Source organism: Coregonus clupeaformis, chromosome 37 (assembly GCF_020615455.1).
Source record: "Coregonus clupeaformis isolate EN_2021a chromosome 37, ASM2061545v1, whole genome shotgun sequence".
Taxonomy (NCBI): domain Eukaryota; kingdom Metazoa; phylum Chordata; class Actinopteri; order Salmoniformes; family Salmonidae; genus Coregonus; species Coregonus clupeaformis.
Window position 1 is genome coordinate 24,624,887 of NC_059228.1, and position 18,139 is coordinate 24,643,025.

Here is an 18,139-nt window from a genome sequence, read left to right on the forward strand (position 1 = left end):
TCCCCATTGCTTTCCACTGACATATTCTTTGCTGTATTTGTGGTGTACCCTGACCTTGTACCGTATGCATGACTTTCAGAGCCATAATCAATCAAACTCAGACCATAGCTGATGATAGTCAATGTATTTGGTCGTACAATTTGAACTAGATATCCACAGCTATGCATTAAGAAATTCTAGTAACCTACTGGGATAGTGGTGTGTACTATAAAATAACTTGGTATTGTTTGCTGTTACTGTATTTCTTTAATTAATGATATTTTAACAGAATAGAAGAGAAAACCTTTATTTTCACAAGAACTTACAAGATATTTGACAGTACAATATTACACATTACATACATTTTCCAGAAATAGAATCTATTGTGCCCAGTGTGAAGAAAATAAAATCAGGAAGATCCTATCACTCTGGATTGTCAGTCTGTGAGGCTATACAGGACCTCTCTACTCTATAGTGCAAGACTGAAAAATAGCCTATTAGTTTGTCTACAGTACATTAGTCCACAGTTAACCTTTACAGACACAATTGAAAAATTGGATTCCAGACAGATGTTTGTCATGTTAGGCCTGCATATATATATAATAATTTACTATCAGCCTTGAATTTACTTCCAAGTGTTAGTATTGATGATCATGCGTCTCTCAGCAATCCCAGTAACAAAATTGAGCGCAGACATTTTGAATACTAAGGTATTAATTTTCTCATAAATCAAGATTTGTCCTAGATTTACCAAAATTTGGTGAATTTGGTGAATATATTTTCCACATTAATCAATCATGAACAGGCAATGTAAATTTGAACGATTCGGCAGGTAGTTCTGGCTAGAACTGGCCGACAGCACCTTCTCTATCAAGGCCATCCAGGAAGTTCACAATTTCCTCAGCTCTGTGTCCTCTATTACGGACATTGGACAACAAAACACGAATACTGCTGTCACGTTGGTCAGTGGGTAGCATAATCTCTGCTGCCTTCTTGTGGAAATCAATTGACCTGGAAGCATTTTTTTTTGCATGAAACAGATGTTGGGCATACCAGTTGTAGAATTTTTGTAAATCCTGTGGTTCCATTCCTTCTCTATCAAGAAGCAGGTCCTCAAATATCTTATCTGCTCTATCAACGCTGCCAGATTCTCTGGACATGGCAGACAGTTCCAGTTTAGCGGCAATGGATTTTGGGTAGAGTGCAACCAACTCTTCATAAAGGTTGACTGCATTTTCAATCAGAATATGCCTCATTGGGTTCCTTTTCTCTTCTGGAGAGAAAATCTTCCATTTGTAACACTTCCCAAGATGCCTCTTCAGCTGGCGTGAATCAGGGTGTCTCTCCAGGGTCCTTCTTGCCAGGTCAATGCTTGAATCATGAGAGACGTGATCTCTGAAAAATGATAGTAAGAGTCCAAATCCACCAAAGCTGTCCAAAGGCTTCTCTGTCACTTCCTCTGCAAGTTTAAGTGCTTCCTCAACCTGGCCACTCTCTGCAAGCCTCTGCAGGTACATCACTGTGATGTGCAAATCTTCTGGATCCAATTCTCTAGCAATCCGTAGCTGCTCCAACATCTCAGATCGCAGCTTCGGGGTAATAGTTTTCCTATCAACAGATTTATTAAATGCCATGGCGTAACCGCAGCGCAGCACCTTGTTCTCAGGGTCCCCATTTAAGGCCATTTGGAAGTAATGTAGCGCTTCCTTCCTCTTGCTTACATCGAACTTATTCAAAGTCCAGGCCTTTTCAACCCACACTACACCTGGGCAGGGGTTGTCCCGCAGTAGTCTGCCCACCTTCTCCACATAGGTCTGGCTCTCTGTCAGCTCCCCTTGGTGATAGTGCACCCAGGCCAGGTTCCCATAGTGGACCACCAGACTTAGCTCCACGTCGTCTGGACTGCTTTGGCGAATGGCCTCTTCAGCCTTCTTCAGGCATTGAAGAGCGTCCTCTGTGGAGCCCAGAGCATGTTGTAGGTAAGCCAGGATGTTGTACAGATGACCTGCCCAGGAACATTGAACCCCCTCTCTGCTGCTGATATCTATCATGGTTTCTCTGAGGCTTTGAAGTTTAGATCTGCTGTAGTCCAACTTCCAGGTGAAGTGGCATTCCAAACCCTGCAGACTAATTTTCAAGGAGGTCTGAGCCATTCTGGTTAAAAAAAAGACAACAGTTCAATCAAAATAGTTTAGAACTAACAATGCGTAGGGGAGATATTTCAGACCTGGATTGTGTGTGTGTGTGTGTGTGTTTGTGTGTGTGTGTGTGTGTGTGTGTTTGTGTGTGTGTGTGTGTGTGTGTGTGTGTGTGTGTGTGTGTGTGTGTGTGTGTGTGTGTGTGTGTGTGTGTGAGAGAGAGAGAGAGAGAGAGAGAGAGAGAGAGAGAGAGCTTACGTCTTAGTTGGACAAGAGAAAGCCATCTTGTGGTCTCTGAGTTTCAAGAGCAAATTAATGTCTGATTAGATACCTCACTGGCTTATATCCTGATTTTATACTGTATGGACCACATTCTTATCTTAGAATCAGCTGGTCATGCTGTTTACTGCATCACTTTACAACCAAGTATCAAAGTTTCGTTTCTAGCCATAGTTTTGTTTCTAGCAAATAGAGACTAAAGTGAATGGTCGTTGCAATAACATCTACATTTAAATATCAATCAACTGTAATCAACCAACCAACCAACCAATCCATCAACCAAATTACTTAATAAATATTTAGATAACATTTCAGAGAAATTAATGCAAACATAATTCAGCCTTTTTACTCTATGCAAAAGTAAGAAACACTTTAGTGGATTGCTAACTGACCCATTTTAATTGACAATCACAGAAATGTTGAGTTAACACGTTGAGCAAAAGTAGGTTTTGTGTATCACATCTTAACATCTTACAGGTAAAGTTTATTAAGGTCAGAGAGCAGGCTCTTTCAGGTCCAAGGTCTAGCTGTGTTGTACATCAGAGGTAAAGATGTCATATTTTATGGCATTGAGTGTTTCTTATTTTATGACATCACATGTGGTTTAGCTCCCCTTGGTGATAGTGCACCCAGGCCAGGTTCCTATAGTGGACCACCAGACTTAGCTTTTTTAGATACATTTTATTATAATGTTTGAAACATTTTATGATACGAGTTCTTCTTCTAGAGAAATCAAAACCAATGTCTCATCATCTCATTTTTGGTGAAAGATGGTGAGAGATGTGACATTAATGTTAAATCGCTGTGAGAGAGAAGCCAATATACCTCAGTCGAGATAACCGGATAGAGAAACAGGATAAGAGTACGGGACAGAATGTAAATAAACAGGGCCATGGATCACATATTCCTCACACTGGATTCCCCTCTTATTACTATGAACAGATAACACCACAGGAGACAGAATGAGAAGACAGATGGAAGGAGAATGTTATGTTTAAGGCCAGGAGTTTTACCTGACCACTTGACCTGACCAGGCCAAACTCTGAGCCTGTATTCGAGCCTTCTGTATGACTACAAATAGAGACACATGGGTGAATTTATGGACGCTGAACTGGTGATGCAGGGATGAGCAACTACAGTCCTCGTGGCCTGATTGGTGACACACTTTTGCTCCAGGCCCTGTTACCATACCTAACTCCAATAATCAACTAATCATGTTCTTCAGTTTAGAATGCAATTTGTTTAATCAGGTGTGTTAGCAATTGGGCTGCACGAGATGAAGGTGAAGGGATGCATTGTCTTTATTAAAACACTAGGTGGCACCTTACACAAAAATCGAATCCTGTTTTTTGTCGAACCATTGCAAGGAAAAGAGTGTTGTATTTGACTAAGACAGAAGGGGTAGCCTACTGTATAGTGATGGGCATTCCGAGTCTTTTCGGTGAGCCGGATCATTTTGCTCTGTTCAACTAAAAGAGCTGTTCATTTGGCTCTCAAATGGCTCTTCATTAAGTAGTGCTTAAACATTTACATAAATCCATGAAAAAATAGCTAATCTCTAATGTAAAGAATAACATGCTACCTACCGTTATGTCACATTGTGAAATGCAAGTTAAAATAAATGTTTATCTGACCAAAATAATAGATGGCCTGCAAAAAATATGAAGGAAAATAATTTGCGCTTTGGACAGTGTGTGGACCAGAATGATGCTCTCTCCTCAGTTTCTGCAGTGAGGAATTACCATCAAAAAGAGCCGTTTGTTCGAGAATGACCCACCGTCACTACTACTGTACTCTACAATATCAAGAAGCTCAATAGGTGTGTAGTGTAGTGGGTATGTCAATAATGTCACGTATAATAGAACTTTAAGAATTTGTGAAATACTGTACACTAGGCCTACTGGCAATATGTTGGCCAATCTTGATACTGTGAATTCTGGAGCAACTTCTGAGAAGGAAGGTGATGTATTCAAAATCAAATCAAATCAAATTTTATTTTTCACATGCGTCGAATACAACAGGTGTAGAACATACAGTGAAATGCTTACTTACAAGCCCTTATCCAACAATGCAGTTTTAAGAAAAATAAGTGACGACTACTGACACTAGTCACCCTTCATTCCCCATTGCTTTCTACCAAAACTCTGTCTCTGACCGTGTGCCCTGAACCTGACCTTGTACCTACATAAACCAAACTCAGGCATACTCATATTGGTTTACCCAGCAACAAATACTAAATACTAGGGTCTCTACAGTGTCTGTTTTTGAAGAAAAAAAAACACAAAACTAAAATATACATACACACAGCTGGACACTATAGTCCATGATCATGACATGATCAAACAGTATCTATCTTTCTGCCTACGGTTCAAGCGGGTGGGAACGTGTTGTCATAGTAGACCATTTGAAAACAGTTACTCTCAACTATGTTAAACTAATGAATAATGACTTACTTCATTGTCTGAAGCATTTTGTCACCCTAAATATTATTTCATTTCCCTTTGACAGATTACATTTTCATTTGAGGACAGTTGTTCATAGACGCAGGGGGTTAAATAGTTTGGAAAGTGAAGCATGCCGTTCCCTCCTTACGGAGTTCCCCAGCAGGAAAAGCCTAATAAGGACATGCGGTACGTCACATAGAGTAATAATACAGCCTCTTTAAGAGGCATCCTCTACTGCCTGCAGACTGAAGACCATTCGATCAGTAAAGATGGAGCCCTCACTGGAGTCCTCCTCTCCTCTCCTGCTACAGAGTTTATGGGACAGGATAAGAGCACAAGAAGACTTTCTCTGCTCTCCTTTGTTCCCCGTCCTGTTCTCCCTGACACTCTATCTGAGCTGCTGCCTGCCTTACCTGTGCCTGGACACCCTGTCCTCCAGAGTAGACCTGGTGCACCACTACAAGATCCAGCCACAGAGCAGGGTGACCTGGGTAATGGCATGGAGCTGCCTGGCTACCTCCCTGCACACCCACTCTGTGTTCATCTTCCCCCTCAGCATTCTGCACTGGTACTGGAGACCAGTGGTCCTCCCTGCCCAAGCCCCTGGGGCTCTTCATGTGGCCTGGTACGTGCTAGTCTGTCTCCTCCTCTTTGACCTGCAGTACTTTGTGTGGCACGTGTTGCACCACAAGGTGCCCTGGCTCTACCGGACTTTCCATAAGGTGCACCACCGCTACACAGCCACCTTCGCCCTGACCACGGAGCACTCTGGGGTCTGGGAGACCCTGAGTCTGGGCTTGTTTGCGGCGGTGAACCCTGACCTGTTGGGCTGCCACCCGCTCACCAAGATGCTCTTCTTCACCTTGAACACTCCGACTAAAAACGAGTCTAGGGGTTTCCGAGTTTCCACCACAACTGTACATCTCTTGTTTTCCTTCTTCGCCACTGTAACCCACTCATTCTCACTCTCTGCACTTTTATCTTCACCCGACTCACTAGCAGTTTCAAACAAAACCTCAGTTTCCGCCATCTCGTCAAATCCTTCGGATTACCTGATTGGCTTCACCCACAATGGGTACTAGTTTTCCCCCATTGAGATAGATAGCGGGCTCTTGTGCCCAAAATCATATTTTAGAATGGGCAGCGCCCTTAAGGACTTTCACCATCTTGCAGTAGTCAAATGGGTTAAAAAAAGAAAGTAGTCAACTGGGTAGGACTTCCTATGGATTAAGGAAGGATCACATGATTCCATCTGGGTCATCAGGAGGGATCAGCCAATGAATTATACTGGCAGTAAATCTCAAACCTTGGCTTTATACCTTTTCAAACAACCCACTCTAGGTGGCAGTATGCACCCTTTCAGTCTGTTTGCCAACTCCTAGAAGAAGTAGAAGAAGAACGTTGACTACTTCAAAATGGAGATGGCCTCAATAGCGCTTCCCATGCTCGCACAGATGTCATAATGAGACAGATACAATGATACGATTTCTATCTATGTTTTCCCCTCTATAAAAGCCCTTTAGCTAAGAGTCAATGTATTTAGCCTTAAAATTTCAACCTGATATCCACAACTCCATTTAAGAAATTATAGTTACTAAATGGGATAGTGATGTGCATTATAAAATGACTTGGTATTGTTTGCTGTTACTGTATTACTTTAATTAATGATCTGTAAACATTATAGAACAGAATACCTTTATTTTCACAAGAATATTATACAGTACATCTTACACATTTTTTCAGAAACAGAATCCATTGTGCCCACTGTGCAGAAAAACAAAACACAAGATCCTATCGCTCTGGATAGTCAGTCTGTGAGGTTAACACATTTACATTTAAGTCATTTAGCAGACGCTCTTATCCAGAGCGACTTACAGTTAGTGAGTGTATACATTTTCATACTGGGGTTCATAAAGGGGTTCTCTACTTTATAATGCAATAATTGTCTACATTGTCCGCAGTATGCCTTTACAGACACAATATGAAAATATGGATTCCAGACAGATGTTTGTCATGTTAGGCCTACATGTTTATAGGAATTATAATACTTTACCATTATCCTTGAATTTACTTTAAAATGTTAGTATGGATGATGAAGCATCTCTCAACTATCCCATTAGCTAAAATTGAGGCCAGACACTTTTTAATAAGAAAGTATTTAGTTTTTACGCAATCATAATTTTTCCTAGACTGTCCAAGATAATAGATTTGTCCAAGTGGTGTAGTGGTAAAGTAAATATATCCATTTTTCATGACTGGGAAAACAGATATTCATCTGTTGGTCACAGATACCTTTTAAAGGTAAGGGGCGTGGATCAGAAAACCAATCAGTATATGGTGTGACCACCAGTTGCCTCATGCAGCGCGACAAATCTCCTTCACATAGAGTTGATCAAGATATTGTCTGGATAGTTGCTGGATATTGGTGAGAACTGGAACACACTGTCAAACAAGTCGATCCAGAGCATCCCGAACATGCTCAATGGATGACATGTCTGGTGAGTATACAGGCCATGGATGAACTGGGACATTTTCAGCTTCCAGGAAATGTGTACAGATCCTTGCGAGAGGGGGCCGTGTATTATCTTGCTGAAACATGAGGTGATGGCGGCGGACGAATGGCACAAAAATGGGCCTCAGGATCTCTTCACGGTATCTCTGTCCATTCAAATTGCCATCGATAAAATGCAATTGTGTTTGTTGTCCGTAGCTTATGCCTGCCCATACCATAACCCCACCGACACCATCGGACAGTCTGTTCACAACGTTGACATCAGCAAACACGATGCCATACACGCTGTCTGCCTTCTGCCCGGTACAGTTGAAACCAGGATTCATCTGTGAATATCAACCTTCTCCAGTTTGCCAATGGCCATCGAAGGTGAGCATTTGCCCACTGAAGTTGGTTACGAAAACTAAATGCAGTCAGGTCAAGACCCTGGTGAGGAAGACGAGCACGCAGACAAGCTTCCCTGAGACAGTTTCTGACAGTTCTTCGGTTGTGCACACCCACAGCTTCATCAGCTGTCTGGGTGGCTGGTGTCAGACGATTCCGCAGGGGAAGAAGCCGGATGTGGAGGTCCTGGGCTGGCATGGTTACATGTGGTCTGCAGTTGTGAGGCCGGTTGGATGTACTGCCAAATTCTCTAAAACGATGTTGGAGGTGGCTTACAGTGCATTCGGAAAGTATTCAGACCCCTAGACTTTTTCCACATTTCGTTACATTACAGTCTTATTCTAATATGGATTAAATAAATAGAAATCCTCTGTAATCTACACACAATACTCCATAATGACAAAGAAAAAACTCGTTTTTAGACATTTTTGCCAATTTATAAAAAATGTAAAATAGAAATACCTTATTTACATAAGTATTCAGACCCTTTGCTATATGACTCGAAATTGAGCTCCGGAAATTGAACATCTTGTTTCCATTGATCATCCTTGAGATGTTTCTACAAGTTACCTGTGGTAACTTCAATAGATTGGACATGATTTGGAAAGGCACACACCTGTCTATATATGGTCCCACAGTTGAAAGTGCTTGTCAGAGCAGAAACCAAGCCATGAGGTCGAAGGAATTGTCCGTAGAGCTCCGAGACAGGATTGTGTCGATGCACAGATCTGGGGAAGGGTACCAAAACATTTCTGCAGCATTGAAGGACACCAACAACACGGTGGCCTCCATCAGCCTTAAATGGAAGAAGTTTGGAACAACCAAGACTCTTCCTAGAGCTGGCCGCCCAGCCAAACTGAGCAATCAGGGGAAAAGGGCCTTGGTCAGGGAGATAACCAAGAACCCAATGGTCACTCTGACAGAGCTCCAGAGTTCCTCTGTGGAGATGGGAGAACCTTCCAGAAGGACAACCATCTCTGCAGCGCTCCACCAATCAGGCCTCTATGGTAGAGTGCCCAGATGGAAGCCACTCCTCAGTAAAAGCCACATGACAGCCCGCTTGGAGTTTGCCAAAAGGCCCCTAAAGACTCTCAGACCATGAGAAACAAGATTCTCTGGTCTGATGAAAGCAAGATTGAACTCTTTGGCCTGAATGCCAACGTCACGTCTGGAGGAAACCTGGCACCATCCCTACAATGAATCATGGTGGTGCCAGCATCATGCTGTGGGGATGTTTTTCAGCGGCAGGGACTGGGAGACTAGTCAGGATCCAGGGAAAGATGAACGGAGCAAAGTACAGAGAGATCCTTGATGAAAACCTGCTCTAGAGTGCTCAGACTGGGGCGAAAGTTCACCTTCCAACAGGACAATGACCCTAAGCACACAGCCAAGACAACTCAGGAGTGGGTTCGGGACACGTCTCTGAATGTCCTTGAGTGGTCCAGCCAGAGCCCGGACTTGAACCCGATCTAACATCTCTGGAGAGACCTGAAAATAGCTGTGCAGCGACGCTCCCCATCCAACCTGACAGAGCTTGAGAGGATCTGCAGAGAAGAATGGGAGAAACTCCCCAAATACAAGTGTACCAAGCTTGTAGTGTCATACCCACGAAGTCTCAAGGCTGTAATCACTGCCCAAGGTGCTTCAACAAAGTACTGAGTAAAGGGTCTGAATACTGATGTAAACGTGATATTTCAGTTTTAAATGGTTTATACATTTGCAAAAAAAATCTAAAAACCTGTTTTTGCTTTGTCATCATGGGGTATTGTGTGTAGATTGATGAGGGGGGAAAAACTCTTTAATCCGTTTTAGAATAAGGCTGTAACTTAACAAAATGTGGAAAAAGTCAAGGGGTCTGAATACTTTCCGAATGCACTGTATGGTAGAGAAATTAACATTACATTCTCTGGCATCAGAGAATGTAATGTTTTAGATAAAAACCATTCGGTGCATATTCGAAATTTCTGGGCTATTTTATTTCAGCTCATAAAACATGGGACCAACACGTTATATGTATATAAAAAAAGTTGAAATAGGTCATGTGACATCCCGCCAACTTTGAGAGAAAAAAAAAACGTTATATCTGAGTTGTGCCACTGCCCTCTCATTGGCTAGAATGGTCCCAGCTGATCTTGTCATTTCCCGATTATTTTCCATTTTTGAATACATTTATTTTCATTGTTAGAGTGGACAATACAGCTCGCCAGCTTGTAGTTACTGACATAAAGGGTAACCAAGAGACAGGTCACAGGGGCTATGAAGCTGAAGTATCCGTTTAGAATGGTTTCTCACCACCAAATATGTCAGTGAGAGGAAGTCAATTTGCGGGTATTGGGAGAAGATGGAAGTCCTTGTCCCAAAACATCCCAGAATGCACTGTGCGGCCCTTTGACGATGCGTGGGCAACGTACACAATTGGCGTTATTAAGAGTTTAATGGAGTTTCCCATCTCCTCTAAAGTATCTCTCGTGAACCTGGGCCTGCATTATGCTAATGTTCTCATCAATGAAACATTTGATCTCAATACATTTTTAAGTTCCCAAAACTAAAATATTTTATGAACACAGTGCACTAACTTTTATAGAGTTGCCACTTTGCTGAAGTAAAAAAATATATATGTTGTTTAGAAGGAGGGCAAGGTTGAATTGAGTTTGTGCACACGCGCACTTCAAAGGAGGCATTCCCTAACGGAAATATGCAAATACTTGCTACAATGCGCCAATAGGATCTCGCTAGCTCATGCATGACTTTGCCCATCTCCTTCCTTGTTCTGCCCACTATGCTTCATTTGCTCCCACTGTAAACGACACAGAAGACCTGTCTTGTGTCACACCCTGGCTCTGGGACTCTATATGTTGAGCCAGGGTGTGTTCATTCTATGTGTTATATTTCTATGTTGGGGGTTCTAGTTGTTCTGTTTCTAGGTTGGCCTGAGTGACTCCCAATCAGAGGCAACGAGTGTCAGCTGTGGCTGGTTGTCTCTGATTGGGAGCCATATTTAAACTGTCTGTTTTTCCCTTTGTGTTTGTGGGTTCTTGTTCCATTTGGTTGTGTTTGTACCGTGGACTTCACGAGTCGTTTGTTGTTTTGTTGATTGTCCGTATTTATCACTAAAGATAAATAAACATGTTCGTTCATCACGCTGCGCCTTGGTCTACTCGATACGACGATCGTGACAATATCGGAGTTGTCTCGAGATGGCTATGCATATTCATGGTCTGAGGCTAGTAGAATAGCATCTCAATTTCAATTCATTTCAGCTCAGTTTCCACATCATTTTATGGGCAGTGTGCACATAGCCTGTCTTCTCTTGAGAGCCAGGTCTGCCTACAGCGACCTTTCTCAATAGCAAGGCAATGCTCACTGAGTCTGTACATAGTCAAAGCTTTCCTTAATTTTGGGTCAGTCAGAGTGGTCAGGTATTCTGCCAACGTGTACATCTCTCTCCATTGAATACAGACAGTTGACGTCAACAACCCTCATCAAATATTCAAAAAAGTATAACAATAATGAGATGTATCCACCAATCCAAAGAAAGGATAGGCGGGTGCTAGACAACTCGCCGTGCAGCTTTGTGGACAACGACTCCCATTGTTAGGGCGGAGAAACATGTATCTTGTCAGTATATCCATAATCTTTGGTTTAGCCATTCCTATGGGGAAAATTAATGGGGAAAGAATAGGGTTCTGGGTTAAATGCCGAAAGTAAAGTTTGAGGTTAACACAAGTTTAGGAGATCTTCTATGTTTTGTTCTGTGAGATAATATAAGTGAGTTAACATGACCTTTATGAATGATGAAGCCTTTATGTGCTTTTTTAAATTACATAAATGCTTCAAAATTCACAAAAAGTGACATTAGCTGATGAAGATTATCTCATAGAACAAAACATATAAAATCTCCTAAACCTGTGTTTACCACTGACCTTATTTTTGGCGTTTATCCAAAAACACCATTAATTTCCACTTATGGCTTTGTCCAACAAACCATGGCGGAGTTAGTGTGCCTACAAAAAGACGCCATTACTATTTCTCTATGGAGTTTCTGGTCAATATAACGGATAATCTGTGGCTCTGCCGATTCCTTTAACCAGATGTTTTCAGGAGAAATGTAAAGAGAGCCTGTGGCGCAAATCCGCTTTTGGACGTTAACAACGTGACACTCCATCTTAACTACACCACAGTTACTGGATTGGTTCAACAGTGCAGAAGAGAACCTCGCCCAACATGTCATGTCAAGTCTAGGATGTAGGGGATCTAGTTTAAGGCTTCTGTTAGGCCTGCTGTATTAGGTTTGGGGAGAGAGAACCAAATAGAGAAACAGGATATACAATCGAAGAGTACGGGACAGAATGTAAATAAACGAGCCCAGGGTTCACATTATTCCTCACACTGGATTCACCTCCTATGAATAGCTACACCACCAGAGATAGGAGAAGAGCGATGGAATGAGAATGTTATGTTTAAGGCCAGGAGTTTTACCTGACCACTTGACCTGACCAGGAAAAACTCTGAAGCTGTATGCCAGCCTTCGGCATGTCAGTCAATCAATTACTAAAATAGAGACACAAGTGAATTTATGGATGCTGAACTGGTGGTGATGCATGAGACGGTGGGGAGTTATGGATTGGCTTCATTAAACACTAGGTGGCGCCTTATACACAAATATAATCCTGTTTTTCGTCAAACCCTTGCAAGGGAAGAAGTGTTGTCTGACGAAAACTGAACGGGGAAGCCTACAGTACAAAATCAAGGACCTAAGTAGGTGTGTAGTGTAATGTGTATTTCAATAATGTCATGTACTTTAAGAATTTGTGAAATACTGCACAGTACTGGCAATATGTTGGCCAATCTTTCTCAGCAGCAATGATACTGTGATTTATGGAGCAACTTCTGAGTAGGTGATGTATTGTGATGTCAACTGACACTAGTCACCCTTCATTCCCCATTGCTTTCCACTGACATATTCTTTGCTGTATTGTGGTGTTCTCTGTCTCTGGCTGTGTACCCTGACCTTGTACCGTATGCATGACCTTCAGAGCCTTAATCATTCAAACTCTGACCATAGCTGATGATAGTCAATGTATTTGGTCGTACAATTTGAACTAGATATCCACAGCTATGCATTAAGAAATTATAGTAACCTACTGGGATAGTGGTGTGTACTATAAAATAACTTGGTATTGTTTGCTGTTACTGTATTTCTTTAATTAATGATATTTTAACTGAATAGAATAGAAGAGAAAACCTTTATTTTCACAAGAACTTACAAGATATTTGACAGTACAATATTACACATTACATACATTTTCCAGAAACAGAATATATTGTGCCCAGTGTGAAGAAAATAAAATCAGTAAGATCCTATCGCTCTGGATAGTCAGTCTGTGAGGCTATACAGGGCCTCTGTACTCTATAATACAAGAATGAAAAATAACATATTAGTTTGTCTACAGTACATTAGTCCACAGTAAACTTTTACAGTCAGAAGTTTGTCATGTTAGGCCTACATATATATAAGACTTTACTATCAGCCTTGAATTTACTTTCAAGTGTTAGTATTGATGATCATGCATCTCTCAGCAATCCCAGTAACAAAATTGAGCCAGACATTTTGAATACTAAGGTATGTAGTTTCTACTCAATAAAATGTGTCCTAAATTGCTCTAGATTTGTCCTAGTGGTATAGTGAATCTATTTTCCACATGAATCAGTCATAAACAGGTGATGCAAATTCTGGTTAATTCAAGCCTTTATTGGAAAAAAGGTCTGGAACTGGCCGACAGCATCCTCTCCATCAAGGCCATCCAGAAAGTCCACAATTTCCTCAGCTCTGTTTCCTCTGTTATGGACAGTGGACAACAAAACACGAATACTGTGGGTAGCATAATTTCTGCTGCCTTCTTGTGGAAATCAATTGACCTGGAAGCATCTTGTTTGGAATAAAACAGATGTTGGGCATACCAGTTGTAGAATTTTTGTAAATCCTGTGGTTCCATTCCTTCTCTATCAAGAAGCAGGTCCTCAAATATCTTATCTGCTCTATCATCTCTGCTAGAGTATTTGTACATGGCAGACAGTTCCAGTTTTGCTGCAAGGGATTTTGGGTAGAGTGCAACCACCTCTTCATGAAGGTTGACTGCATTTTCAATCAGACTATGCTTCATTGGGTTCCTTTTCTCTTCCGGAGATAATATATTCTATTTGTAACACTTCCCAAGATGCCTCTTCAGCTGGCGTGAATCAGGGTGTCTCTCCAGGGTCCTTCTTGCCAGGTCAATGCTTGAATCATGAGAGACGTGATCTCTGAAAATGATAGTAAGAGTCCAAATCCACAAAAGCTGTCCAAAGGCTTCTCTGTCACTTCCTCTGCAAGTTTACGTGCTTCCTCAACCTGGCCACTCTCTGCAAGCCTCTGCAGGTACATCATTGTGATGTACAAATCTTCTGGATCCAATTCTCTAGCAATCCGTAGCTGCTTCAACATCTCAGATCGCAGCTTCGTGGTAATGTTTTTCTTATCAACAGATTTATTAAATGCCAAGGCGTAACCGCAGCGCAGCACCTTGTTCTCAGGGTCCCCTTTCATTTACATTTACGTCATTTAGCAGACGCTCTTATCCAGAGCGACTTACAGTTAGTGAGTAGATACATTTTTATTTTTTCATACTGGCCCCCTCCGTGGGAATCGAACCCACAACCAACTGAGCTACATCCCTGCCGGCCATTCCCTCCCCTACCCTGGACGACGATGGGCCAAGTGTGCGCCGCCCCATGGGTCTCCCGGTCACGGCCGGCTACAACAGAGCCTGGATTCGAACCAGGATCTCTAGTGGCACAGCTAGCAATGCGATGCAGTGCCTTAGACCACTGCGCCATCCGGAAGCAATAGAGCGCTTCCTCGTCCTTGCTTACATCAAACTTATTCAAAGTCCAGGCCTTTCACTCCACACTACACCTGGGCAAGGTGAGGGGTTGTCCCGCAGTAGTCTGCCCACCTTCTCCACATAGGTCTGGCTCTCTGTCAGCTCCCCTTGGTGATAGTGCACCCAGGCCAGGTTCCCATAGTGGACCACCAGCCTTAGCTCCACGTCGTCTGGACTGCTTTGGCGAATGGCCTCTTCAGCCATCTTCAGGCATGGAAGAATGTCCCAGAGCATGGTGTAGGTAAGCCAGGACGTTTTACAGGAACATTGAAGCCCCTCTTGCGGATGATATCTATCATGGTTTAACTGAGGCTTTCCAGTTTAGATCTGCTGTAGTCCAACTTCCAGGTGAAGTGGCATTCCAAACCCTGCAGACTAATTTTCAAGGAGATCTGAGCCATTCTGGTTAAAAAATACAACAGTTTAAATGTATTTGTTTAACTGACAATGCCTAAGGGATATATTGAAGACCTGGACGATGAACCAAGGACTCGATTCAGGAGAGAGAGAGAGAGAGGAGAGAGAGAGAGAGAGAGAGAGAGAGAGAGAGAGAGAGAGAGAGAGAGAGAGAGAGAGAGAGAGAGAGAGAGAGAGAGAGAGAGAGAGAGAGAGAGAGAGAGAGAGAGAGAGAGAGAGAGAGAGAGAGACAGAGAGAGAGAGAGAGACAGAGACCATGGGAGAGAGATACCAGGGGATAGAGAGAGAGAGAGAGAGAGAGAGAGAGAGAGAGAGAGAGAGAGAGAGAGAGAGAGAGAGAGAGAGAGAGAGAGAGAGAGAGAGAGAGAGAGAGAGAGAGAGAGAGAGAGAGAGAGAGAGAGAGAGAGAGAGATCACTAACCTCATAGTTGGGCAAGAGAAAACCATATTGTGGTCTCTGAGGTTCAAGACAGAGCAAATGACTGTCTGATTAGATACCTCACTGACTATCCTGATTTTATACTGGATGGACCACATTGTTATCTTCCAATGGGTTGGTTATGCGGTTATTCCCTCACTTTACAAACAAGTATCATAGTGTCATTTTCATTTCTAGCCATAAAGACTAATGCAAATGAGTGTGTGCCCCTTTAAGTGCGCACAAGATTCATGTAGAACCAGGAAAGGGCCTTATCCAAATTGTTGCCACAAAGTTGGAAGCACATAATTGTCTAGAATGTCATTGTATGCTGTAGCGTTAACATTTCCGTTTACTGGAACTAAGGAACCATGAACCTAGCCGGAACCATGAAAAACAGCCCCAGACCATTATCCTTTTCCACCAAACTTTACAGTTGGCAATATGCATTCGGGCAGGTTGAGTTCTCCTGGCATCTGCCAAACCCAGATTCGTTCGTCGGACTGCCAGATGGTGAATCGTGATTCATCACTCCAGAGAACGCATTTCCACTGCTCCAGAGTCCAATGGCGGCGATCTTTACACCACTCCAGCCGACACTTGGCACTGCGCATGGTGATCTTAGGCTTGTGTGCGGCTGCTCGGCCATGGAAACCCATTTCATGTTGTAAAACGAGAGTGACGAGTGTGTTTATATAATGGTAATATTATCAAAGATCCGCTGTTAACAACCATCAAAATGTAACAACCAAAGTGCACTGCTAGTGACACAGACTCATTAGTCTCATTTCCAAAACTCAAATAAATGTATTCTCTTATTCCCAGCTGTCTGAATGGTACCACTGAGCTCAAGAAGTGGACAGAGTGCATGTCTGAGGATCCAACAGTGAAAGCCACCATGTACCCCAATGAGACCTACAAGGCCTTTAACAAGGGCTACTTCGAATGGAAATCCAGTTTCTACTGTTGCCTGTAGATAAATTGCACGGTGGCAATTCATCCCAGTTTTCCCATTTAAAATGAATTTGATATTCCTGCTATGGTTATTAGAGCATCAGCTGTACATGTCAACCTAGTTGTGCAGCTGTGTATCTCATAGGAAACTTTTCTCAAAGTTCATTTCTGTGCTCCTTTCCTTTGTTTACATTTAATTGCATATGGAACATGGTTTGATTACCAGATGTTCAATGAACCCATAACAATGATTATTTAGAATGATTGAAGTGTAGTTTCAAAAGTGGTAGATCAGAAATAATGATGGAACTACATTTATGTGAATCATGTCTGTTGAAGTTATCTATCATGCTTTGTCCACACCTGGCAGTTTTTTTTTTTTTACATTTGCAAAAGCATATGAATATTTTCATGTAATAAAAACTGCACAACAAGAGTTCTGGTATTTTTTAAATGTTGTTCTTAAATCTAGAAGTTAAATAGTGTGCTAGTCATATGCATTATCTTATTTTCAACAACAGTCCTACATAAACCTATACTGTACTTGGACAGGTCTGTGAATAGAGGGTGGAGCATTGCCATGTAATAATATCTGTGGAATTGGTTATGCCACTGTCTTGCATGTCACATTGTCAAATCCTATCTTGTATGTTCATGCGTAGCTAAATCAATAATGTCAGGACTCACAACATAAACAGTCCATCAAACTGGAAGCTGCCTTCAAAATGTATGAATAAAAACACTGCAAATAAAAACATACATTGTTAAAAGTACATTTTGTGGTAAAATAGACAAGCTACGATGGGTATGAGAGATACTGGTAATACTACAAAAACTATACAATTTTTTAAAAATATATTAAAATTAAAATTATACTTGTGCATACACATGACATTTTAACGAGTGCATTCCACTCTTCTATTTTAAAAAATATGTATTTTCCATTTAATTATACATGAACCTAAGACTGAACTTAAACAGTGGGGAATTGTTTCCTTCAGTTATACTGAACAAAAATATAAAAGCAACAATTTCAACGATTTTACTTAGTTAACGTTCATATGAGGAAATCAGTCAATTGAAGTAAATTCATTAGGCCCTAATCTATGGATTTCACATGACTGGGCAGGGGCGCACCCATGGGTGGGCCTGGGAGGGCATAGGTCCACCTACTTGGGAGCCAGGACCACCCACTGGGGAGCCAGGCACAGCCAATTAGAATGAGTTTTTCCCCACAAAAGGGCTTTATTACAGACATAAATACTCCTCAGTTTCATCAGCTGTTTTTAGAGTGGCCTTTTATTGTTCCCAGCACAAGGTGCACCTGTGTCATGATCATGCTGTTTAATCAGCTTCTTGATATGCCACACCTGTCAGGTGGATGGATTATCTTGGCAAAGGAGAAATGCTCACTAACATGGATGTGAAATACGTTTTTGGTCCATATGGATCTTTTATTTCTAGGATCTTTTATTTCAGCTCATGAAACATGGGACCAACACTTTACATGTTGTTTTTATATTTATTATATTAAGTTAAGTAGGACATGTGACATCCCGGCAACTTTGAGGAAAAAAAACTGTTCATATCTGAGTTGTACCGCTGCCCTCTCATTGGCTACAATGCATCAATAGTATCTGGCTAGCTCGTGCTTGGCTTTGCCCACCTCCTTGATTGTTCTGCCCACTATGC

At 41.9% G+C, this 18,139-nt stretch overlaps 2 protein-coding genes across 2 annotated transcripts; one reads left to right on the plus strand and one right to left on the minus strand.

The window, feature by feature from the left end:
* Window positions 1-821: 821 nt before the first annotated feature.
* On the minus strand, window positions 822-2,030 carry LOC123482758 (interferon-induced protein with tetratricopeptide repeats 1-like). Its single transcript, XM_045211485.1, has one exon. It carries the CDS (start codon window positions 2,028-2,030, stop codon window positions 822-824), a length of 1,209 nt encoding a protein of 402 aa, XP_045067420.1.
* A 3,079-nt stretch (window positions 2,031-5,109) lies between these two features.
* Window positions 5,110-16,469, plus strand: LOC121553268 (cholesterol 25-hydroxylase-like protein). Its single transcript, XM_041866287.1, has 2 exons — window positions 5,110-5,726; window positions 16,319-16,469. Exons 1-2 carry the CDS (start codon window positions 5,110-5,112, stop codon window positions 16,467-16,469), a joined length of 768 nt encoding a protein of 255 aa, XP_041722221.1.
* Window positions 16,470-18,139: the final 1,670 nt, after the last annotated feature.